The following is a 26,795-nucleotide window of genomic DNA, read 5'->3' on the forward strand; positions in this document are numbered from 1 at the left end:
ATTTACACTGGGCACTTACAGTCTCCCAAGTGCAATTCCTCAGAACGCCTTAAGGTTTTAAACGCTGCTTAACACTTAATTCACCTGCAACACTTAGATCACATGCAACACTCACTTAGCAATTCGTTTTTAATTGTTATTACTTGTGGTATTTGAGTTATTAAAGGAACAGTTCAATGTAGAAATAAAAACTGGCTAAATAGATAGGCTGTGCAAAATAAAAAATGTTTCTAATATAGTTAGTTAGCCAAAAATGTAATCTATAAAGGCTGGAGTGACTGGATGTCTAACATAATAGTCAGAACACTACTTCCTGCTTTTTAGCTCTCTAACTCTGAGTTAGTCAATGACTTAAAGGGGGCCACACTAAAAGTTCAGTGAGTTTGCAATTGATCCTTAGCATTCAGCTCAGATTCAAAACAAACAAATATGACCCGTGTGGCCCCCCTCAAGTCACTGATTGGTCACTGCCTGGTAACCAATCAGTGGAAAGCAAGAGAGCTGCAAAGCAGGAAGTTGTGTTCTGATCCAGTCACTCCCGCCTTTATACATTACATTATTGGCTTACTAACTATATTAGAAAATTTTTTACTTTGCACAGCCTATATATTTACCCAGTTTTTATTTTTATATTAAACAATTACTTTAAGATTTTCATTCAGCAATTCCAGCAAACTGGTTTCTAGGGTCCAAATTACCCTAGTTTCTATACATTGATTTGAATAAGAGACTGGAATATGAATAAGAGAGGTCCATAAGAGAAAGATGAATAATAAAAAGTAGCAATAACAATTAATGTGTTTACAACGTTTACAAAGTTTTCTAGATGAGTGACCCCCATTTGAAAGCAGGACAGTGACAATAAGAAGGCAAATAATTCAAAAAGTACAAAAAAGAAAAAATGAAGGCCAATAGAAAGGTTGTTTAGAATAAGACATTCTATAACATACTAAAAGTTAACTGACAACGGAACCACATCTTTAATAAGTGTTTTAAGATAAAAAAAAAAACAGATGAAAGTAAACTGTAAATAACCAGGTTCCATCTGTGCAGAACAGTTTCTTCTCTGGCTGTGCTTTGTCTTGGTCTCCTTGAAGGTCACAGTTAGCAGTTCAATGAATGACTCCCATTTATATGCCTGTCAACTTTTGCGCCTAGCTCTGCATTTTCTCTGATTGCCCTGTTAAAGTCTAAAAATGTAGTCACTGTTCATTGCAAAATAAATGTTACCCAATAAAATATGTGTTAGCTATCACTGCTGTTAGTTTAGATTAGTACCTTTAAAATGTTGCCTTAAATCAGTTCAGTTATTGAAGCTTCTACTGCAGTGGTTATAGAATTGTGTGGCTGTACTTCTCCAGAGTGTGAAGAAGGAGGGGTATTAAGGGGTATTAAAGGAATAGTAACACCAAAAAATTCAAGTGTTTTAAAGTAACTGTAGTTTATATACAGTCATATGAAAAAGTTTGGGAACCCCTCTTAATTCTTTGGAGTTTTAGACAGGTGCATAAATTTCAGATGTTTTGAGAGTTGCTTTGAGGATCCCATGCTGTCACTCTTCAGAGGAGAGTCAAACAGAAGCACAACTTGCAATTGGCCACCTTAAATACCTTTTCTAATGATTGGACACACCTGCCTATGAAGTTCAAGGCTTAATGAGCTAATTCAACACAATTCAATACACTAATCAGTATTGAGCAGTTACATTCATTTATATTGGCAAAATTACAAGGGTACCCAATTTTTTGCACAGCCAGTTTTTTTTACATTTGATTTAATATCATACAACTGAATACTGCTTCACTAAAAATATTTGTTCAGAAAACACCCCAGTACTCAGATGTTCCTGGGAAATGAAAGACATACCACTGTTATCTTTTTTGCTGAAAGTGTAGTAAATTATTATGCAGGCTGAGAGTGGTTCCCAAATGTTACCTGACTGATTCATTACACATTTCTATGCCTTTGAAGTTATTTGCATATGTACAGTATTGCTATTGAAAGCAGTGTTTGTCCCTTTCTATTCTTTGTCCTGATGGCTCAGACTGTTGATACAATGTAAGATAAGGCAGCTGATTAACAGACCTGTCTTTGCTGGGGAACTAAGACTTTTGCAACATTGTTTAAAAAGTAACAACCAGGAGTTGAGCTGCTTTCAATAGCAATTGTTTTTGCAAACAATTTTATAAGCACAGAAAATGTTTTAATAAACAGGGATGTAGCGAACGTCGGAAAAAAAGTTCGCGAACATATTCGCGAACTTGCGTCAAAAATGCGAACGGGTCGCGAACCCCATAGACTTCAATGGGAAGGCGAATTTTAAAAGCTAGAAAAGACATTTCTGGCCAGAAAAATGATTTTAAAGTTGTTTAAAGGGTGCAACAACCTGGACAGTGGCATGCCAGAGGGGGATCAAGGGCAAAAATGTATCTGAAAAATCCATTGTTGACACAGCGCTGCGTTTTGTGCTGTAAAGGGCAGAAATCACACTACGTCACTCAGGTGATGTTTCTGGACACGGAATGTGAAAAAGCTCACACAGCTAGGTGGCACTTGGTTAAAGACTGGGCAAACAATGCCTGCAAGGGCAACGTATACAGTAGTGGATACGGAATATATTATTGCTGCTTGGAAAACGTCACTCAGTTGGTGTTTCTGGAGACGGTATTATTATTGATATTTAGACAGAATGTGAAAAAGCTCACACAGCTAGATGGCAGTTGTTTGAAGAACACACTGGGCAAACAATGCCTACAAGGTCAACATATATACTACTACAGCAGTGGATACGGAATATATTATTGCTGCTTGAACAACGTCACTCAGGTGGTGTTTCTATAGACGGTATTATTATTGATATTTAGACAGAATGTGAAAAAGCTCACACAGCTAGATGGCAGTTGTTTGAAGAACACACTGGGCAAACAATGCCTACAAGGTCAACGTATACACTACTACAGCAGTGGATACGGAATATATTATTGCTGCTTGAACAACGTCACTCAGGTGGTGTTTCTATAGACGGTATTATTATTGATATTTAGACAGAATGTGAACAAGCTCACACAGCTAGGTGGCAGTTGTTTGAAGAACACACTGGGCAAATAATGCCTGCAAGTGCACTACTATTGGTGCACTACTATGAAGAACAGCAAACAGCACTGGACACGTTAAAGAACAGTAAGATAAGTAAAATTAAAAAAAAATATATGTATATTAAAAAAAAAAAATTACTCTGGTTGGTGCTGAACTACTAGGAGCAGCACAGTAGCACTCCCCAACACAGCTAGACTAATAGCACTGGGCTCTTATAGTAGCAAAGTAAAAAAAACAAAAAAGAAAATAAAAGCAGTCCTTACAAGGACTATTGGGTTATTACAGCAGTCAGCAGATGAGATCAGAAGAGATCAGTGCCCACAGCAGCTACATACAGAGCACTGCAGTAGAAGGTAGATTACTAGCCAGCAAAGCTACCTAACCTAAAATGTCCCTCAAATCCCTGCAGAGTTCTGTCCCTACAATACAGAGCAGTATCAAGTAGATTACTAGCCAGCAGAGTTACTATCAACTGTCCCTCAAATCACTAACAGCTCTCTCCCTACACTAGCTCTTCCAAGCACACACAGGCAGAATGAAAAAACGCTGCAGGGCTTCAGTTTATATATGGAAGGGGAGTGGTCCAGGGGGTGTGGGGGTGGTCCAGGAGGGAGAGCTTCCTGATTCGCTGCCATGTATCTGCTGGTCTGGGGGAGAAATGGCAAAAAAAAGCACCAGCTAAGGCGAACCCAAATTGGCGAACGTCGCGTGACGTTCGCGAACATTCGGCGAACGCGAACAGTCGATGTTCGCGCGAACAAGTTCGCAGGCGAACAGTCCGCGACATCCCTATTAATAAATATATATTGGAAAGTTGCTTAGAATTATGTTTTCTTTTACTAGGTGCATTTTTATTTTGAGGTTGAGTTGCCCTTTAGGTGTTAACCCTGCTGCACTTATAACAGGGCAGATTAAAAGGGGAAGCGTTGGTGCTGCGGAAGCCAAAATCAGGGGGCCAAAATTCTACCACGGGCAGTTGCCTCCTCTCTCTTACACATTGAATCAGCTTGTCACAAATGAACAGACCTCAGTGGATTTCAGTTCAAATTGCAAAGACGTGCGGTTCTTCGAAGAAAACTCGCCAAGCCTGTTCGAGCCAAACCGATTCAATGGGTAAGAGAATGCTACTGGCTGCGGCAGTGCTGAAATCAGCCAGCAGATTTCAGCTAGATGATTTTGCCCCTGTGCTCCCCTAGCCGAAACAATGGAGCCTAGAAGGGACTGATATCTTGTCAATGACAGCAAGCAGTAAGTTTGGTTGGAGTAAGGGTAGGACTACACAGGCGTTTTCTGTGCGATTCGACACGTAAATGTTGGCCGGTGTCGCAGTCTTGATCCGATTCAATGCGACTGTTGGATGCAGACACAGCTCACAGCGGCTGCATCCAACAGTCCTGTCACGTCAGATCAACGCTTGACACCATCCGACATTTGTATATCTTTGCAGCGTGACGGATTGCACACAAAACGTATAATCCTACCCTAAGGTTTGAATGAAGCCCAATTATCCCAAAGTAAGATACTTTTTTGCCTTTTTTATTAATGAAAAAATTAAATGAAAAACTGACTGGCCAAATTTTAAAGAAATTAATAAACATAGAGGGGCACACAATTAATTCCGCTATGATTATTAATTTATTTTAGGTCTGGCTGGCCAGTTAAATTTTTTATTAATAAAAAAGGGCACTAAAATATCCTATTTTGGGATTATTGGGTTTCATTTAATTAAGTTATTATGCTGTTGTCCCCATAGGGACCAAAGTAGATTTGTGGCTCATTCCTGATGTGATTAATACCTTTAAGGTGTCTGCATCTGTTTTGCCATGATTATGAATTTAGAAGAGGAAAAACAAAATATTAGTCTGGTAAAATCAATTGATATTTACATGTACAATATTTAATATGTTTAAATCCAATGAATAGGTGTGGATACAATAAAGCACTGCAAAGTCTGCTGCAAAAGGTGCCTTTATTCACAAACATGACATGTTTCTAGGTTGAGAAAATCATTAAGAGGTTCTGGCCAATACTGCATAATGATAACAGGTTACGAAAAATTTGTTCACAACCACCACTCTTTAGTTATATAAGAGGGTCTACATTACAAGACATCCTATGCCCTGCTGAAACTAGAGGTCCAAAAAGAATGGAAAAAATATTTAAAAGTAAACCAAGCATAGGAACCTTCCTGTGCCTTAGCTGTGTTTGTTGTTCATCAATTATCAGAGGTGAAGCCGTACAACATCCTACAAAAGGCAACAGCATCCAACTTAAACACTATGCTACGTGTAATACAGTTGGTGTAGTGTACATGTTAAAATGTCTGTGTGGGAAAGTTTATGTAGGCCAAACAGTAAGACAAATAAAAGCCAGGATAAAGGAACACAGAGGGGACATTAAGAACTTTAAGCCTAATACCTATACTGATACCCCTGTCTCATGGCATTTCAACCACAATAGACACAATATGTCACAGCTAAAGTGGCTAGTATTGGAGGTGATTCAGGAGCCCCAAAGAGGAGGTGACAAAAATAAACTTCTTCTACAAAAGGAAGCAATGTGGATAAAAAAAACTGGTTTGAATGACCAAGGGAGTGTGGCATGTTTCTTATAAATTATTATTCTCCTTCCCCTAACAGAAAGAGCTGCTTTTGAATTGAAATTGATTCTCCTGTATGGTAAGATACATTAGTTACTTTTAAGTATTGGCAGCAGATTCACTAGTAATGTAGCTATTTTGAATTGAATATGCAACACGAGTTCAAAAGTGTAACCATGCTTCGATTTATACTGTCTTTAGCAGGCCCATAATAGGCAGGGCTGAGGTTTATGGTTTAAATAGTTTTACTGATTTTCACATCAATCAAAAAAAGAAACAAAAAAGAAAGAAAAACACAGCATACAAAGACTTTATTTGGGTTGCCGTGCACTAATTTGTTTTGGAGCAACTCACCTATAAGGAAAGAAGATATGGACTATGATGTCACCACTTAGGATATTTGGACTTGTGTTACTGGAGCCAGTCAGGCTGCAATTCCTCTCTGCAGTGGCTGGTGTGACCAATCACATGAATGATGGGAGGGACTTAATGTATTTAATTGTTGTACACTGTTTGGCTAACACATACATTTGATCAAGAGCTAGCAAGCTCGAAACGTCCTGTTTGTGAATAAAGGCACCTTTTACAGCAGACACTCTGCGCTTTATTGTATCCACACCTATTCATTGGATTTAAAGATTGACTGCTTTGGATGGAAGCAAGGTGTTCGGGATACTAGAATTGTCTCAGAAGGGTAAAGGTACCAGTAACGCATTGCATATACCCAATATTTAACATGTGACATCATGTGTGTGAGTGTACTGCCGATAAATACATGTGTGAGCATGTAGACATCAAAAAAGAAGGACGGCACTCCGGTACATGGAATATGCTTTTTATTCCAGGTTCATACAAGGATCCAACTCCCTACGCGTTTCGGGAATCACTCCCTTAATCATAGGCATGATGCCTATGATTAAGGGAGTGATTCCCGAAACGCGTAGGGCGTTGGATCCTTGTATGAACCTGGAATAAAAAGCATATTCCATGTACAGGAGTGCCGTCCTTCTTTTTTGATGTCTAAGTGAATTCTAGCAGTGGGGACGCTGCGGACTGAGCACCCGATTGGAGCAGCGAATAGGGAGTGTGAACTTGGAGCGGTCCCCCCCTCGTGAAGTTAAATCACCATGTGTGAGCATGCATAAATCAATAATCCACAATTGCCAATACATTTTATGTCTATATTGTGAGTGTGGATAATTGTTTGTTGTGTTTAGATTAACTGCTTATTCTTCCTTGCTTTCCTAAACATCCAAAGGAGACGTTATGTTGCTGCTGTCATACAGTATGTAAAATAAAGTGTCACCCAGACGGTGCCTGAAAAGTACCCTGTTTCTGTTAATTATTTAACTAATAGTCTGTTATCCAGCTTAACAACTTGGCACACACAGTATTTTGTAAGGGTAAAATTCCTAAATCCAATATCATACCTCCCAATATTTAAAAAATGGAAAGAGGCACACAATCAACTTTATAGCACAGGGCAAAATGTTTGACCATTCCCACTTTGTAGCCACCCCTCCCAGAATACCATACCCAGTTAACTCAGAACACCCATTTTTACATGGTTGGGACAGCAGCATCAATAGTTAGCACTAGGGGCACCAACATTTTATTTCAGACACATTATGGCACTATACTGTATAATGTGGGACAGTTGGGAAGTATGAAATAGACATAAGTGACTGTAACAAAGTCAAGTCTCACAAGACCTAAAGATGGCCATGGATGTTAAGATTTTTCTCTCCCTAGTGACCAATTTTAGTGTGATCTGACAAATCCATCAAATTATTGTGAGGTTAGTGGACATCGAATGATCGCTCATCTAACGATTTTTCTTCCGACATTGGTCAGAAAATCGATCAGTCAGGTTATAAAATTGTCATTGTTCACAGTGAAATTTATTCATTGTCCAATTGTTTGCAGGGCCAAGCATGCAGCTACCCACAGCTATCCTGGCTTCAACTAGACGATATCGATTTAAATGTTCTGTTTAGTTAATCAACAAACTGTACATTTAAATGACTGTTTTAGGTTGGTCTAACGATAACGAAAAGAAAACTAAAGGGCTTATTTTTTGACATTTATTATACCCTGAGGCTGCAAAAAAGTCAGATTCTTAAAATCCATCTCAGACCTGCCAAGGTTGTATATAAGTTAATGGGAGAGGTCCCTATCCTATTAGGAAGTTTCTCTGGTCTGCCCTGGAATTAGCCTGAAAATCTGACTATATTGGGCTTTTTGGGCAAAGATCCTAAAAATTTAGATTTTTTGCGAAAAGGCCTGAAAAAGTCGAGCGATTTGGGAAAAAAAATCTGAAAAAATACAATTCAGATTTCGCTCAATTGTATTGAGTTTTTTCCCAATCCGATTAAATCAAGCTTTTTAAATAATAAATAAATAAATTGTGGATTCCAGTTAGGTCTGACTTTTTTAAATAAAATAATTAACATTTTGGTAAATAACCCCCTTAATGTCTATGGCCACCTTAAGCCCTACTGATGTGGCGTAGGAGGAAACAATTTTGACCTTAAAGATCACAGATAGTGAAAAGTTTGTACTGGAACCAATCAAGCTTTATTAATCATTAATAGATAATCACTTTGTCAAATTCTTGGTTGCGCTAATAAACTGTACATGCTATCAGTCTGATAAGTGTTGTAAATGAATTTTACATTTAGGCAAAGACCTGGACAATCACATGAATAGTTCTGTATTATATAAAGAATAGTTCTCTGACCTTTGCTGTCCACGAGTAATGGAACTCAGTGGGATTATAATAACGGCTGCAGGGAAATATATTTAACTGAATCACAGGAGAACAAGATGTCACGCTTCACAGAATGGATAGTACATTACTGAATTGTCTTTCCTCAGTAGAGGTTAATAGCCTTTCAGCTGGTGAACTAAAACAATAAAATATATAGTTAGCCAGGATGTGATTATTAAGGGTAGGTGAACAACAGCTTGTTGTTGGGCAGCTGATTTAAGTTTATACTTTATGTTATAATAAATGCTCACTTTTTAAAATACAAAATAATCAATTAACCCTTTAAGTAATTGTGTTATTATTGCCTTTCCAATTATCGGGACTGGATGATATGGAGCACTGGCAGAACAAGACTTTGGACAGCCCCTGGGGGAAGATGGTTTGGGTGCCCTTCTCCCCTTAGCCCATTAGAAAATATAATGTACGTTTGCATCTCCTTCACCTGTGGTCCCCACAGAGCCACTAATACATGGGCAAAATGGGCATTTGCTCAGAGCCCTCCAGGATAGTAGGCAGTGATGTAACTATAGAGGAAGCAGCTCCTGTGGCCTTAGGGGAGCTCCAATCTCCTGCATAAAAACTTTGGAGGGGCCTGGCACTCCCTCCCTCTACATATGCTCCCAGTCGTGTCCCCTGCTCCCCCGTCCACTTGCATCAGAGAAGGTAAAAGGACAGCTGGGGAGGGGGGGAATTTATTAACTATAAAGAATGCAGACCCACGGTCTTGGCCCGGAGGGGTAGGTTCCACAGATGACCCACGTAGCATGAAAACCCATGATTTTGTGGTGAGGGGACCTGTAGATGGGTGATAGGCCTGTAGATGGGTGATGAGATTGTAGACCCATCATCAAACATGTAATTTGCAATCTCCCAGAAACGGCAGGCACCGAATAGACAGATGCAATGAAATATGGTTTATTTTTACTTCACATCCCTATTATGAATGATGTAGAATCTCTGTAGAGAACTGCAAATATTTTGCAAATATTTGTTCTAAAAATAAAGACTAACCGCTGAATTTGCGCTAGCGTCCGCTTCGCTCACATCGCAACACTTCGGCAGGAGTAAATTACCCAGGTAAACGCCAATTCAATAAAATCCGAAGTTGTGTCCATGGGGGCCAAACGCTGGCAAAGTAGCGCTATCGTTTTTTGCTGCAAGTGAAGCGAAGTTGTGCTTGCGTTGGCTAATTTGCATATGCCGGGAAGTTAAAGTTGAATGGACATATATGTTGCAGCAAATACATTACACTACACAAGCCCGGGAAACCTTAATAAAATAAAATAGAGTTGTTATATTGCCGTACACATGTGCCTAGCGTATAGTATATGTGCCTATGTTAGGAAATGTAGGGGGGAATCTGGGTACCCCAGAAAAAATTTACGTTCTTTTGCAGCCTATCACCCTGAAAAATGAAACGTCGACAGCGTTTTTGGGACTTTGGGAAATTTTCAACTATTTTTTGAGTAAGTTATATCTACTCCATTGCACTTCGCCTATTCTGAAGTGGTGAAGGCAAGTCTGGGGCAAGAGGTAACATTCATTAAAATCCGCATCTTAGTGAATTTTTGAATTTGCGGAGTTACGTCCCTTCGTCAGAGCGCTACTTCACCAGGCGTAAGGGATCGAATTACCATTAGAGTCTATCTCCTTCGCTAGCGAAGTTACACCAGTGACCGTTAGTAAATCGGCAAAGTAATGATATGACATCACGCTGGAGAATTTTCGCTAACGTTAGTCACTTTGCCCCATAGTGCCTTTATGTGAAAATATACACCTGTCATATTTCTGAGTTACCATATATTCTTTATAGAAACCACACAGGAAGCAATTATTATTTATTGTACTATAGATGTAATTAATACAGTGGAAATAAAAGACATTTTACCATCATTTCAAAACTGCAACTTAGGAAAATGTGTAGGCCTAACACAAACATTTTACATTTAGAGCACCATTTGTAACAAAGGGCAAAGTTTTACAAAATATATTTCGTTTTCACTGCACATACCCAGAATAAGTAAGAATTCTACTTAATTTAATGATCTGGTAAATGCGCTATATTTGCCAGGAACATGACAATAAGTCTGCTTACATGCAAACCCATAGAAGCCTCAGCCAAGATTACCCTGGCAAGCAACTTGGCCCATAAATTATTGTATAAAATATTACAGTTACAGCAAAGAGAATTATAAAATACTTACAATATGTCGAGCTGCAAAAACACCATCAACAATAGCGCAGGAGAAAGCCGATACAACCCCAAAGCTTATAAAAACAATAGATGCTACCAGCTAGGAAAAGAGAGACATATTGATTTTGTTGAGTAACAATAACACAAGCAAAACATCCTGCTGTACACTAGCATAAACGTCTATCTTTTCAAATCCAAGAACAATTGCATTTTGTAAACTTGTATAATAAAGGGTAAAATCTATATTGTACATAGAAAATTCTAGTAAACTGGAAAGTGATATACAGGTATGGGATCTGTTATCCGGAAATCCGTTATTCTGAAAGCTCTGAATTACAGAAAGTCTGTCTCCCATAGACTCCATTTTCTCCAAATAATCAACATTTTTAAAAACAATTTCCTTTTTCTCTGTAATAATAAAACAGTACCTTGTACTGATGCCAACTAAGATATAATTAATCCTTATTGGAAGCAAAACCAGCCTATTTAATGAATATATGATTTTCAAGTAGACTTAAGGTATGAAGATCTAAATTCCCAGAAAGATTCGTTATCAGGAAAACCCCAAGTCCCAAACATTCTGGATAACAGGTCCTATACCTGTACTACTATTGAAAGCATTTTCTGCAATGCCTGTTATTGTTTACTAGCAATTTTGTGGTGGATGGTAACTAAGTCAGTCTCACTTACTAACAGAGAGCATATTTGCACTTAGGCAGTTACCTATAGCAACCAGTTAGTAATTAGCTACAGTATGTTTTTTGAGGCATGTGCCAATTACAATTCCATCAATAAAGGAACAATTCCTCATACTCTAGTAAAGGAAAATTCACATGCGCACTAGTTTGGGAATACGTAACATGGGGAGGCACATTTATCAAGGGTCGAATTTTGAAAGTTTCTTTAAACTCCCTTAAATTCGATTCAACTTGGGGCAATTTATTTGAATTTATTTTGAACTGGAATTTTTAAAACTAGGACGAATTTAAATTACCCGATTTGAATTTGAACATCTCCAAATTGGTCACCGGACCTCTTCCATTGACTTATACAGTAATTAGGCAGGTTTTAGGTGGTGAGTAGTCAAATTCAATTCCTTAAATCTGATATGATAAATCTTGAAAATCGAATTCAAATTTTTTTAAAAAAACTCGAGTTTGGATAATTCCCTAGTGCAATTTAACAGTTTTGACCATACAAAAAAATTGAAAATCTGCCCCCAGATATTCAAGTGTGCTTCTGACATTGGCCTATTTAAGCTATTAAGACTGGCAAAAGCAAAAAAATTCAAGGATGGAGAGGGGATAAATGTAGTAAAATACATTATAGTTACATATATAGCTACATTATAGTATTTAGTAACTTGTCTGCAAAAGCTGTCTGACAGCTGTGTTCTAACTTTGCATTCCAACAGCTGCTACAATATTTAAGCTGCATTATCTTGACTATTGTATAGCTGAAATGTGTCTGTTGTACCGGCATTGATTTTTTGATCTTAGTTCTCTACTGCATGCTTTATAAGTGTGGCAAGGTGAAGGAGCTGCTAGTGTAACCACCAGTCTCTTCTGTAGAAAACTTGTATGTTCCTAAGAGATATTGCAAGGGCAGATCAATAATGAGCTTGCACAGGCTCCTAATGCTCTGCAATGATAATGTTATTAATCAGGGAGAATTAAGCAGTCACATTAAACGTTTTTTGTAAAGGCCTCGGTACAAATTATTAAAGGAGACGATGACCAGAGCCCTTGGGATCACTTTCAATCTACAATTTCTCATTAAGAATACAGACGCCACTCCCTGGTTTCCAGTATCACAGAAATAGGACATCTAAAGGCTCATATGTACCGACTGCTATCATATTACTAAATATGGCTGATCCACTCACCCCCTTCAATTCATTACAATATTTTTTGGGGGTAAAATATTTTACATGCTGTATGGGGTGAGACCACCACTGAACTAACAAAGCAGAGCAATCACTTACAGTGTGCATGTCCTAGTTACATTGCAGCTTAAAGAGTCACAAAGGCAAATAGGAGATGTTCGAGTTTAGAAAAGGGGAGAAGACATTTTAATAAACTGCACCCCTACTAATAATGTGCCCTAGTTCCGACACTTAGAGGTGGCAGTTTACAGAAGTATTTCTCATTATTACAAAAAAAGAATAGCAAGAAAGGGTTATTAAAAGGGACTTGTTTTTAAGCGGAATTAAAAAAAAAGTCTGATGGAATGTGGTGAGATTCCAGGGAAGCAGATCAGTCACACTGAAATTTGGAGGCCAAGGATGAAAAGTAGGTACCGGTAAGTAAAAAAGCAGCTGCATTCATGAAAGACTGAACAGTGACTGTGATAAAAGGGAATTATTTATATAGTTCTTCTCTCCCGTGGGACTCAAAGCACTTATCAGCAAGCAAGGCAGCCATTATAAGCACACTAAGGGGGTTATTTCCTAAAACTTATTTTTTCATATTTTTCTCATATTCCACCAGAAACAAACTCAACCTAACTCCCATCCACAAATTTACTAATAATTAAACTTGAAAAAATTTTAAAAAAGAAAAAATATAGTTTTCATGAATATCTCAATTTTTTCAAGTTGATATGCTTAAAAACCTTGAATACCCTGAATTTATTGAGTCTTCAAGCCAAAATCCAACATCAAACACCCCAAAACTCCCAGAATTAATGACGATTAAACAGTGCCGGGCCACGCTGGGCAGGTGCCCTAGGCAGGCCTGGCATTCGCGGCACCTGTTTAGTGTGCGTGTACGCCTGCACGAATGTGTGTGCATGCGCGAATTTGCGCTCGCATGTGTATGCGCGAATTTGCGCAGAAGCGCGAAAAATACATAGAGTCGGGCAGAGAAGGGAACCGGACTTGGGGTAGGCGACAGAGGAGGTACGTGCCTGGCGCCCTCCCAGCTTTGCGCCCTAGGAACGTGCCTACTCTGCCTACCCCTAGTTCCGGCCCTGCGATTAAAAACATCTTCATATGGTTAAAGGGACAACGGCTATTGACTTTTACATAAATTCGACAGGTTTTAAATTATGTAGTTTTTGATTTGGCCTTTTAGCAGCTTTTGGGCATAATCTCAAAAAAACAGGTTTTTTTTCCTCTAAAAAAATTCCCTTTTTAGTGAAATTTTTATAGAAAAAGAAAATAAAGTTTTAATAAATAACCCCTTAAGTATGCTCAGTGGCGTATCTAGTTGTTACTGGGCCCCATAGCAAATTCAATTTAGGGCCCCAAAATATTTATAAGTTGGCCTATTTTACCAAGATATATTAAAATTGCTAATTAATTAGGGTCTCACTGGGCCCCCTACACTCCTGGGTCCCCCTGCAACCGCAGGGTCTGCTTCCTCTATAGTTACGCCCCTGAGTATGCTAGAACAGCAGAAGATTAAAGAGACTTGTCCTGGTGAAAAATTGGACCTCCAAGGGGCTTGAACTAAAAATGCTTGATGACCACTGTTCAAATGGTACATATCTTTTACTGTAAACTGCGCCTTTATTCAGCTATACTGAGGAATGTTGACCTCTTCTTTCTTGAAAGCCTTTTACCCATATTATTACTTTCCTTTCTTTTAATGATGAAGTGGTTGGTAAATTATATATCTGAACCACTTTCAAGGAAATAGGAAACTTCAAGTAAACAAGGGCAGTTGCGTTAATTCAGTACAGTCATGCCATCTAAATGGAAATGGAGCCTGCAAATGCTTCATGATGCATGCAAATAGTTACTGAACATAGTTATATACTGGAAATGTGTGTACACATAGAATTTCAGTGTTATGTTCAATGTTTTGGACATTATTATCTTATACTTACTGCATGGATAATGTATGATAAGACTTTTTCATATATATTTATCTATTAAGGAACAATTAGGAACAATGATGCATAAAGTTTTAAGACTGAATGAGAAATCAAGAACTTTTATGGAGCAATGGAGCATAATAAGTACACAGGGCCCACCCAAATTGCAGCTATTGTCATTGATTTGGGTGGATTTATAATTATATGTGATAGTTTACATTGTCTTTGGAATCGTGTCATTTTGTAACTATTTTGACCAAATTTTTGTGCAGCCAAAAAAAAAAATCAGCATTATAAATATGGGTATTTTTTACCATGGAGGCTGATTCTATTAACACCTTTAAGAGTGGCTTGGATGATTTCTTGGACACGCATAATATCTAAAGCTATCGTGACACAATTAATATAGATATTTGTACAGTATACTGTATATAGTTTCAGTTGATGTGTGTATGGATGCTGGGTTTCATTTGGAAGGGGTGAACTTGATGGAATTTGGTCTTTTTCCAACCCAATTTAACTATGTTACTTTATGTATGAAGCATGCTATCATTCTAACTGCAGCCAAAAGGCTAACAGAATCAACAGTTCCTGCTTCAGGATTGCCAGAACTGCTATTCATGAAAACAACCTGGGATCATTTTTCAGGTCATTAGGCATTAGGCATGGTCATAAACACTGTCACTTGTATTTACATCTCCCTTGATAGTGGAAATGGATATGCCCAAATCTCATAAATAACATTATTCCATTCTGTGTTCTAAAACAGTTAAATATTATTCCCACAGGAGAAAGATGACACTAAATACGTCTGTGCAATTGTTACGGGAATTAAATTTGTGAGCCATTTCATGGTCTGTTGCTACATGTCATGCCTCCTGCATTATGGATTCCTCACTGGATAGCATGCCTTCATTTTATTTTTATCTTCATAAAGTCAGATTTATATTAAGGAAACAGTACTATTTCTTTCTCTTTAGAAATATTAAAAAAAAATTCTCAAGTGCATAAAAAATATGTGCTTTATGTTCTGTACTACTTAACATAGTAGAAGATACAAGCAGAGGAGCAAACAAACTAATACACAATTTACCTACCATTTGTTTTCTATTTTCTACAAGATGGATTCCAATAATGCCAAGGAAAGATCCAAATCCAAGCTGAAACATTAAAACACATCAGTTAACCAAAAGAACAAAAGAATTGATTCTGAGTGAATGGCATTGGAAGGCAATAGTTAGGGGGGCATGGTTACAGGTTTCTGGGTGCCTCACTTTCCAGAGAACAACTAGGGAATAGATTGTGTTAACAGTTTGTAATCCACAGATTAAAAAATACAGTAATTGTGATTCAATGTCATTTTTTGAAACAAACTTTAATTAGTATCTGATTTCTAGATATTGCAATAGGAACAAATGGGCAAAACCCAGGCTGGCAGCCCAGAATTAATGGTGCTGGATGGATGGAGTTATTTTCATCAACCCAGCTCTCTATTGTGCAGAGAGTATTGGGTCAACGTTGAATTAGCATCATGACCTGCAGGGAGACTTTCAAGCATAACAAGAAGAGAGGAGCTAAGGGAAGTTACTTCATCCCTCCACAGACAAGCACAGCAACAAAATAACTGAATATTGGTTGAAGCCTATAAAAGCAGGATTCGATCTTGTGTAGCATCTTAATCCCAGGGCCACTATAGCTGCATGATTAAAGCAATAGGTCAAAAGTATGTTTAACACAAGCCCTACTCACTGATCCCATGTTGAACGAGGGGATCCACTAATACATTAAACTAATGTCATGTTGGCAGATTATTGCTCAAAAAATATCAATACCAACTTAGACACATTTACATATTCATAGAATATTAATATTAATATTAATAAAAATGATTTCCTTTTTCTATGTAATAATAAAAGAGTACATTGTACTAGATCCAAACTAAGAACTAATTAATCCTTATTTGAAGCAGAACCAGCTAATTACAAATTACAGACACTACAGGTGAGAAAGTGCCATTATAAGTATAAAAGGTTTTTCAGTCATTTGCTGTTGGGGCAATGAGGAACAGAATATAAATGGATTCTAATTGCTACTAAGGGAAAATCTAAAATAAACCTTCCAGCTCTTTGAAAAACAATAAATATAGTATTTTCTGAGATTTTCCTATTTCGCTTTCATTTTGTAGAGGCAGAATTGCTTAGCTCACTGTTGCCAGCAATCATATATAACTTATTGAGATATTATACTTTAGTATAATTGTAAAATCTCTCCCATGTCATCTATTGTACACTTTTGGCTTTTTGTAAATGCAGTGCAGGACAACTTTTTGTCCCACTGAGGTGCACATTCCCTGGAATGCTATAGGTACAAGATGTTTCAATCACCTTTGGAAAAGGTTCCACAATATTGTACATCATTTTGTTCCTAACACCTGCACTTGCAAATTAGGCCTTTAAAATGCAATATCTTTTATACTACGTGCCTTTAAATAGGAGTTGGTAAAATATCCAAATGAAGCATACTTACAATAATGCCAGGATAGTAACCTCCCACAGATATATTCTCTGTCCTTGTAGTTGCCACTAGGCCAATAGTGAGTATAAAAAGTGACAAGATAAGAAGAGAGAGTGCAAACCAAAGGGATGTCCTTTTCCTTTTAGCAAACAGCCCTATAAATAAAAACAACAGACACATATAATAAAGAGGTGTTAGAGTTACTGCATAATAAACGGGTGCAGCATGGCATCAATTAAAGGGGTGGTTCGCCTTTCACTTAACTTTTAGTATGTTATAGAATTTCTAGTTATATCTGTAGAAATAAGTCAAATCAACTTGACTTGCTGCGTTTTTTTTTTTCCTGCAGACGTTCCACCAGTCATCCAACTGGCTTTCTTAATTCAGAATAACTTCAAGGAAAAAAAAACCACAGCAAATCCAGTTGATTTGACTTATTTCTACAGATATACCATGAGGGGAACCCTGGAGCTACCATGCACCTCCTGAGCAGCAACACGTGTAGCAAACTTGCTCTTAAAGAATTGGGCGCAGAAGACATGTGTATGCTGAACACCGAAAATGATGCCAGAAGGTCTTCTACGCAATTTTATACGCGTGAGCAGTTGCATCAATTCTGGCTAACTGAATGCCACACGCAGAGCAATAGTGTCAAGCACATCACTCCCATGAAACAGCAACGAAAGTAGTAGGCAAGAGAAATCGTGGGAACCCACTGAGAGAGAGAGACTGAGAGAGATAACGTTATACATACATATGTATATCTTTTTTTTTAACCAAACTGAATAACAGATGTATGTGTATATATATATATATATATATATATATATATATATATATATATATATATATATATATATATATATATATATATATATATATATATATATATATATATATATATATATATAAAATGGTCAAAGAAGCAGAGGCGGCACATGGTAAGTTAATTTGCTGAAAAAGTGTATAAAAAGGATCTCATCAAAATGCGACGTTTCGGGCAAGTCACTTGCCCGAAACGTCGCATTTTGATGTGATCCTTTTGATACACTTTTTCAGCAAATTAACTTACCGGGTGCCGCCTCTGCTTCTTTGACAATTATCTATGATTGGGGGCTGAACAGAGTTCCTTATGGAGGCTGAGCACCGGGACGATCGTTATATGTGAGTGTGCTTTATAAGTATATATAAATATATAAGATTATAAGATTATATATAAATATATAAGTACTTTGTATATATATATATATATATATATATATATATATATATATATATATATATATATATATATACATATATACTATTCACAATGCAATAACTTTTGTCTTTAATATAGATTTTGCAAACTGATTAGCAACCACTTCCAAAAGTTGGAGAAAGATTGTGAATTTTATAGTTTGTGCCAGTGCGCAGTGTAATAGGTATATCTTAAAATGGAAATTTTTTACATTTAGGATTACCCAATGGCACGTAATAAAAAAGTATATTATTATGAAAATGGTTTATTTACATGAAGCAGAGTTTTACATATGAGTTGTTTTGTTTAATCTATTTTTATAAAGACCTACATTGTTCTGTGGTATAGTTTTTCTTTAAACAGCTAATTACTAAACATATTTTATAAGAGCACAATCCAGTTTATCTCAGCCGTAATGTAGACGTATTTTAGTAACGTGTTAGGGAATGTTACTGATACTGTCAGGTAACCTAATAGTATCTGCTGTGCTACAATGGTTTCACCATTAAATAATTTATTCACTATCGGTTTGGTGTTCTTATCAGTGACCCTTTATTTTCTCTGAACCCTACCTGAATATATAAGGTTTTGCTAGACATTCTCGCAAATGACAGATAATATATTTTAACTAAACTCCAATGATAGACCAACTGACAACATGATTGAGGAGCAGATTTATCAAGGATTGAATTTCGAGGGTTAATAAACCCTCAAATTCGACCCTCGAAGTAAAATCCTTGAGTATCGAATTCGAAGGATTTTAGCGCAAATACTTCGATCGATTGATCGAATAAAAACCATTAGATCGAACGATAAAATCATTCGAATGATTTAAATTGATCGATCAAAGGATTTTTATTCAATCATAAAAAACTGAAAAGTGCTGGGGAAGGTCCTCATAGGCCAACATTGAACCTCGGTAGGTTTAAACTGGCGAAGTATGTAGTCAAAGTATTTTTTAAAGAGACAGTACTAAGATTATCGAATGGTCGAATGGTCGAATGGTCGACCGATTTTTAGTTTGAATCGTTCGAATCAAAGTCAAAGGTCGAAGTAGCCTATTCGATAGTCAAAGTACCCAAAAAATTACTTCGAAATTCGAACTCTTTTTCATTCGAATCCTTCACTCAAGCTTAGCAAATGTGCCCCTGAGAGTCAAACAGGGTAATTTAGGAGCCAAATTGATTTTCTAGGAAACAGATTGGAGAACATCTTATATAATCAAATTATCGAAACCATGAGGAATATTTAGCACATACATAAACAAACCACCCACAACATGACCAGCTCCCGGTACCTCATAATAAAGGCAGAAAAGCAAAACCATCTCTGATTGTTTGACATGTGGCTGTCATGTGATCCTGGCTTAAACTGAGCATGCTCCTGACTGACAGAGAGCCAGGGATAAGATGTCAAACATTAAGCAGCCACCCACCTTTCTTATCTACTCTGTCTTTTATTATAAGTTATGGGATATTTAGGCCTAATTGCAGTGTGTGGTTGGTGATGATCAGAAGGGTGGAAGGAGGACTCTGCAGGTCACTGAAGTAGTATACAGTGTTTTTATTCTGCTTGAAGAGAAGATAATAGCATCATTGAGGAGCATGTGTTCCATATAGTAAGACTCTATCATTATTATTACCCTGTATTTATATAGCTCCAACAGGTATTATTTACTATGCTTTACAGCTGATTAACTTAACGTTTTCACCAATAATAGTGAACTATTTAATTTAAACAGGAAATGTCATATTTTATTTAAACAGCATGGATAATGTTCACTATAATTACGATATTAGTTATCAATCGCAACAGGGAAAAAAATGTAAACATACTTATAAACCATTGAACTTTCAGAAACAAAAAATACCCCTCAAATTAAACAGCCACTGCAATTTGGGTACAATACTGTGACAATGAGAGAGAAAACTGGGAAAGCAGCAGCTTTTACAGAAACTCAAAAATATGACAAAAAAAGGTCAATTGAGTTATTTTATTTTACTTTTTCAGTTCAGTTTAAATTATATGATAATAAACATTTAAGACATTTTTTCACAGAAATAGATTTTCATTGAGAAATAATTAGCCGCTAATACTTTTTCTACCTATTGAGTTGCTGAAAGTAAAGCAAACTAGCACCTGTAATGATATACACACAGTAACCCCAGAATTGCTACTGTACAACCTATCACTCTGATTTTTGCTAGGACATCTCTGCTCACAGCTGAAGTTCTAGAATCTCCTTATACCAACCAGACCCTGGTCCCAAGTAATCTGAAAGATATATGTCTATATATGTATATATATATATATATATTTTTTTACTCATTAGACATGTAATTTCAAAGAATAAAATATTTTGAATTGACAGAAATAATAGATTTTTTAATACTAATTTAAATTTTTTCACATTTCTTGCAATGTCAATTGCAAGAGCTCGTTGATTATTGATGATTATTTATCTTCTATGTACTTAACTCAACAACAACATTGCATCCCTCCATTTGGAGGGATTTTTACAAACCAGCACATTTTTATTATGAGACCGACAAACATCTGCATCCAAAATTCAAAACCAGCTGAACAAAGAACAGCCTATCCCAGTTTGTAAAATCACAGGTAAAAGTCAAGAGACAAACTGCAGCTTTGGGAGAGTAGAGTTTTCTAAGCCACATTTTTAACTACAAAACAAATGTTAATGTTAGGCTTAACAATAACAAAATTGCACCAATGAAGACAAAGTCTTGTTAAAATTAACATTAGGCTAAATTTACATTTTTTACAGTAATACAAAAAAAATGAAAATGTCCTAAAGTAATAAATATATAATGTACTGTTGTGTTGCACTGGTAAAACTGATGTGTTTGCTTCAGAAACACAGCTATAGTTTATATTAACCCTTTAAGTGCCAGCAGAATTTCACATTTTGGTTACGCGAAATACCAGCCGTTTTTGAAACATTTTGTGCTCTCTCACTTTAGGGGCATTTTCTGAGGGGAAACCTATAGTTTACCTAGGAAAACTATACATTTTTTTTTCGGTAGAAACTGAGCTTTCTAAATCTGCCTGAGTTTTCATGTATTTCCACCTGTGCAAAAAAATTTATAGTGCTAAATACCAAAAAAAAATGAAAAATTACCATTTTTCATCGTATATCAATTTATACCAGAAAAATATTTCATTTTACGGATGAAAATCCAACTGATTTGGAAAGCCTTATGTCTCTAGAACGTGCCAATACCAGATATGTATAGTTTTAGGGAGATTTAGGATTTCTGTACAGCAAAAACTCCCGGCAGTATATTACCGAATTTTGAAAGCACTAAGGCAGAAAACGGCATGCTTTAGATTCTAAGGCAAAAAATCCTGAAACTGTAGGTTTACCCCAGAAAACCATACATTTTTGAAAAGAACACATTCTGCCGATTACAAAATGGGTAACTATGTCTCTCTACTCCCAACTACCAAACATAAAACCTTGTCTGAATATAGCGGTTTTTCAACAAAAATTAAAAATTCTGAAAAATCATTTCAAAGGTTTTATTTTGCTGCTCCGCATATCCCAAACTATATTAGGTACCAAGAAAAAGCACCTGAAATATGATTGCCAGGGGTCCACTGAACAGTTTGATACCCATTATGCATAGGTTTACCAAAGTATCTGGCATTTAGAGACACCAATATGAAGTTAGCACATCCAAATTGTTCAGGACTTTACTTCAGCTACTGAGAAATCAACACATTGACTGCATTTTTTGTGGGGTAAAAACACAAAAATATATGTTTACCCCCCAAACCCATATATTTTTGGAAAGTACACATTCTACTGAATCTAAAATGGGTACCCATGCCTTTCTGCTCCAAACTACTGAGTCGCAAGGCTTTCCCAGAATTGTCGGTTTTGGTGAAATATCTGAAAATTGCCTCAAACCTTCAACTTCCCAGCACCATATCGCCCATGTATCATTACATACTAAGAAAAAGCACCCTAAATATGATTGCCAGGGTTCCTCTGAACATTTTGGTGGTCATTGTTCATAAGTTTACCAAAGTATCTGGCATTTAGAGGCCCCAAAATGAAGTTAGCGCATACAAACAGTCCCGTGGGTAACTTCAGCTAATGAAAGATCAACACATTGACTGCATTTTTGTGGGGTAAAAACACAGAAATATATGTTTACCCCCAAAACCCATATATTTTTGGAAAGTACACATTCTACAGAATCTAAAATGGGTACCCATGCCTTTCTGCTCCAAACTACTGAGTCGCAAGGCTTTCCCACAATTGTCGGTTTTGGTGAAATATCTGAAAATTGCCTCAAACCTTCAACTTCTCAGCACCATATCACCCATGTATCGTTATGCACCAAGAAAAAGCACCCTAAATATGATTGCCAGGGTTCCTCCGAACAGTTTGGTGGCCATTGTTCATAGGTTTACCAAAGTATCTGGCATTTAGAGGCCCCAAAATGAAGTTAGCGCATACAAACAGTCCCGTGGGTAACTTCAGCTAATGAAAAATCAACACATTGACTGCATTTTTGTGGGGTAAAAACACAGAAATATATGTTTACCCCCCAAACCCATACATTTTTGGAAAGTACACATTCTACAGAATCTAAAATGTGTACCCATGCCTTATTGCTCCAAACTACTGAGTCGCAAGGCTTTCCCAAAGTTGTCGGTTTTGGTGAAATATCTGAAAATTGCCTCAAAGCTTCAACTTCCCAGCACCATATCACCCATGTGTCATTACGTACTAAGAAAAAGCACCCTAAATATGATTGCCAGGGTTCCTCTGAACATTTTGGTGGCCATTGTTCATAAGTTTACCAAAGTATATGGCATTTAGAGGCCCCAAAATGAAGTAAGCACATACAAATTGTCCTGTGGGTAACTTCAGCTAATGAAAAATCAACACATTGACTGCATTTTTGTGGGGTAAAAACACAGAAATATATCTTTACCCCCCAACCCCATATATTTTTGGAAAGTACACATTCTACAGAATCTAAAATGGGTACCCATGCCTTTCTGCTCCAAACTACTGAGTCGCAAGGCTTTGCCAAATTTGGCGGTTTTGGTGAAATATCTGGAAATTGCCTCAAAGCTTCAACTTTCCAGCATCGTATTGTCCATGTATCATTACCAGCATAAAGCATCCTAAATATAAACATATGGGTCTACTAAACAGTTTTGATGCCCAATGTGCATAGATATACCAAACTATGTGGCGCACAGAGACCCCCAAATGACAATATGTATAGACATTTTCACGGCTGACGCGCTGGCTGCTGCAATATAACCACCCGGTGTGTGTATCATGCGACATTAGACCACCTAACAGTACAGAGACCCCAGAAAACCATATATTTTCAGAAAGTACACATTCTGACGAATCCAATATGGGTAAATAAGTGTTTCTACTGCAAACTGCCAAACTGCAAAGCAATGCTGAACATAACGGTTTTTATCAAATTTCTGAAAATCGTCACAAAGCTTGAATTTTACCCCATTATATGCCCCACATTTCGTAACTTATCAGCATAAAACATCCTGAATATGAACGCCAGGGGTCTACTGAACACTTTGATGCCCAATATGCATAGATATACCAAACTATGTGGCGCACAGAGACCCCCAAATGACAATAGTGTATATACATTTGCACGGCTGACGCGCTGGCTGCTGCAATATAAGCACCTGGTGTGTGTAATATGCAACATTAGACCCCCCCCTAACAGTACAGAGACCCCAGAAAACCATATATTTTCAGAAAGTACACATTCTGACGAATCCAATATGGGTAAATATGTGTTCCTACTGCAAACTGCCAAACTGCAAAGCAATGCTGAAAGTAATGGTTTTTATCAAATTTCTGAAAATCGTCACAAAGCTTGAATTTTACCCCATTATATGCCCCACATTTCATAACGTATCAGCATAAAACATCCTAAATATGAATGCCAGGGGTCTACTGAACACTTTGATGCCCAATATGCATAGATATACCAAACTTTGTGGCGCACAGAGACCCCCAAATGACAATAGTGTATATACATTTTCACGGCTGACGCGCTGGCTGCTGCAATATGAGCACCTGGTGTGTGTATTATGCAACATTAGACCCCCCTAACAGTACAGAGACCCCAGAAAACCATATATTTTCAGAAAGTACACATTCTGACGAATCCAATATGGGTAAATATGTGTTCCTACTGCAAACTGCCAAACTGCAAAGCAATGCTGAAAGTAGCGGTTTTTATCAAATTTCTGAAAATCGTCACAAAGCTTGAATTTTACCCCATTATATGCCCCACATTTCGTAACGTATCAGCATAAAACATCCTAAATATGAACGCCAGGGGTCTACTGAACACTTTGATGCCCAATATGTATAGATATACCAAACTATGTGGCGCACAGAGACCCCCAAATGACAATAGTGTATATACATTTTCACGGCTGACGCGCTGGCTGCTGCAATATGAGCACCTGGTGTGTGTATTATGCGACATTAGACCCCCCTAACAGTACAGAGACCCCAGAAAACCATATATTTTCAGAAAGTACACATTCTGACGAATCCAATATGGGTAAATATGTGTTCCTACTGCAAACTGCCAAACTGCAAAGCAATGCTGAAAGTAACGGTTTTTATCAAATTTCTGAAAATCGTCACAAAGCTTGAATTTTACCCCATTATATGCCCCACATTTCGTAACGTATCAGCATAAAACATCCTAAATATGAACGCCAGGGGTCTACTGAACACTTTGATGCCCAATATGCATAGATATACCAAACTATGTGGCGCACAGAGACCCCCAAATGACAATAGTGTATATACATTTTCACGGCTGACGCGCTGGCTGCTGCAATATGAGCACCTGGTGTGTGTATTATGCGACATTAGACCCCCCTAACAGTACAGAGACCCCAGAAAACCATATATTTTCAGAAAGTACACATTCTGACGAATCCAATATGGGTAAATATGTGTTTCTACTGCAAACTGCCAAACTGCAAAGTACTGCTGAACGTAACGGTTTTTATCAAATTTCTGAAAATCGTAACGAAGCTTGAATTTTACCCCATTATATGTCCCACATTTTGTAAAGTATCCGCATAAACCATCCTAAATATGAACGACAGGTGTCTACTGAACACTTTAATGCCCAATATTCACAGATTTACCAAACTATGTGGCGCACAGAGACGCCCAATTGGATATATAGTAGATAAAATTTACAAGACATAACAAAATAATACAGAAAGTGTGAAATTCAAATAAAATTACTAAAATCCAATAAAACCACAAAAATCTATGCTTTTTTTTTTCAGACTAGTGTAATCAGACATCAGAATTACAGTTTGAATATTATAGCTTGGCAAAATAGGTTTTACGGACAGAATAAAGCAAGCAACAGTTATGCAGCGCTGAAAATGCAATAAAATGGCTAACAATGCACCAAAATCCCTAAAATTTCCAAATAATCACCGAAATAACATACAAAAGGTATTGCACAGTACGGTTAGCGAATACGCTATTCGCAAAGGCAATAAAACATTTTTTTGAGCCAAAAACACAACAATGCAATATGAAAAAAAAAAAAAAAAAGCTACACAACAGTGTATGTGTGTGCACATGTGTACAATTGGTAAATTGCATGTTATGTGCATGTGTTTGTGTGTGCAAGTGTATGTACCCCCCCCAAGTGTGTGTGACCCCCCTGATCCCCCAAAAAATGTATGTGAGTGTGTGTAAGTGTAAATCTAAGCATGTATTAGTGTATAAAGTGTGTGTAAGTGTATTTTGTGTGTGTGTTACACTAACCTGGGGTGTGTAGCTGCAGATCTGTGTCCATGATGGCAGGAGGAGTGGAGAAGCAGGAGGGAGTCGCCAGATCCGTTGATCCGATGCGTGGGCGTCGCTGGAGGGACCCGGAAGTGCAGGCAGCAGCAGCAGCGCGCAGCCACGTGCGTCTGTTGCGTTTGTGGGGCCCCTGGACGATCGCGCCTCAGGAGCCCCTTTCCCACCCGCTCCGCTCGTTGCCTAGGGGGTTGTGAGCGAGCGGGGAAGGAGCGAGCAGCATTTAAAGCCGCTCCTGAGCTCCCCGCACGCTTATGCTGCAGAACGTAGAATCTACGTTCTGTGGCATTTCAAGATACTTTTCCACAGAACGTAGATTCTACGTTCTGTGGCACTTAAAGGGTTAACAAGCTGCTGGGTAGCCATGGGGGCAGCCATTCAAAGCTGAAAAAGGAGAAAAGGCAAAGGATACACAGCAGATAACACAAGTGCTTTAGTATACAATGAGAACTTATCTGTTATCCACTGAGTAATCTGTTTGAATTGCTGCCCCCATAACTACACAGCAGCTTGTTTGTATAAACTATAGTTGTTTTTCTGAAGTAAACATACCAGTTTTACCAGTGCAGGGCAACAGTACATTATATTGGCTGTCCTTTACAACACTTTATTTTTTTGCTGTTACTGTTCCTTTAAGAGCAATAGGTATGTACCACAGTGCCTTTGTAATTATCATAACTTAGTAACTAA

General features: G+C 37.5%; 1 protein-coding gene across 1 annotated transcript in view; it reads right to left on the reverse strand.

Annotated features, from left to right (window-relative positions):
- The window catches only part of tmem255b.S (transmembrane protein 255B S homeolog), a 35,983-nt gene that overhangs the window by 7,807 nt on the left and 1,381 nt on the right, over nt 1–26,795 (reverse strand). The window contains exons 2-4 of the mRNA XM_041584214.1: nt 17,005–17,147; nt 15,576–15,638; nt 10,670–10,759 (exon numbers count right to left, since the gene is read on the reverse strand). Of these exons, the coding sequence (XP_041440148.1) occupies nt 10,670–10,759; nt 15,576–15,638; nt 17,005–17,147 (296 nt within the window). The remainder of the gene's footprint in view (nt 1–10,669; nt 10,760–15,575; nt 15,639–17,004; nt 17,148–26,795) is intronic.

The sequence above is a fragment of the Xenopus laevis genome, chromosome 2S (assembly GCF_017654675.1).
Source record: "Xenopus laevis strain J_2021 chromosome 2S, Xenopus_laevis_v10.1, whole genome shotgun sequence".
NCBI classification, from domain to species: Eukaryota; Metazoa; Chordata; class Amphibia; order Anura; family Pipidae; genus Xenopus; species Xenopus laevis.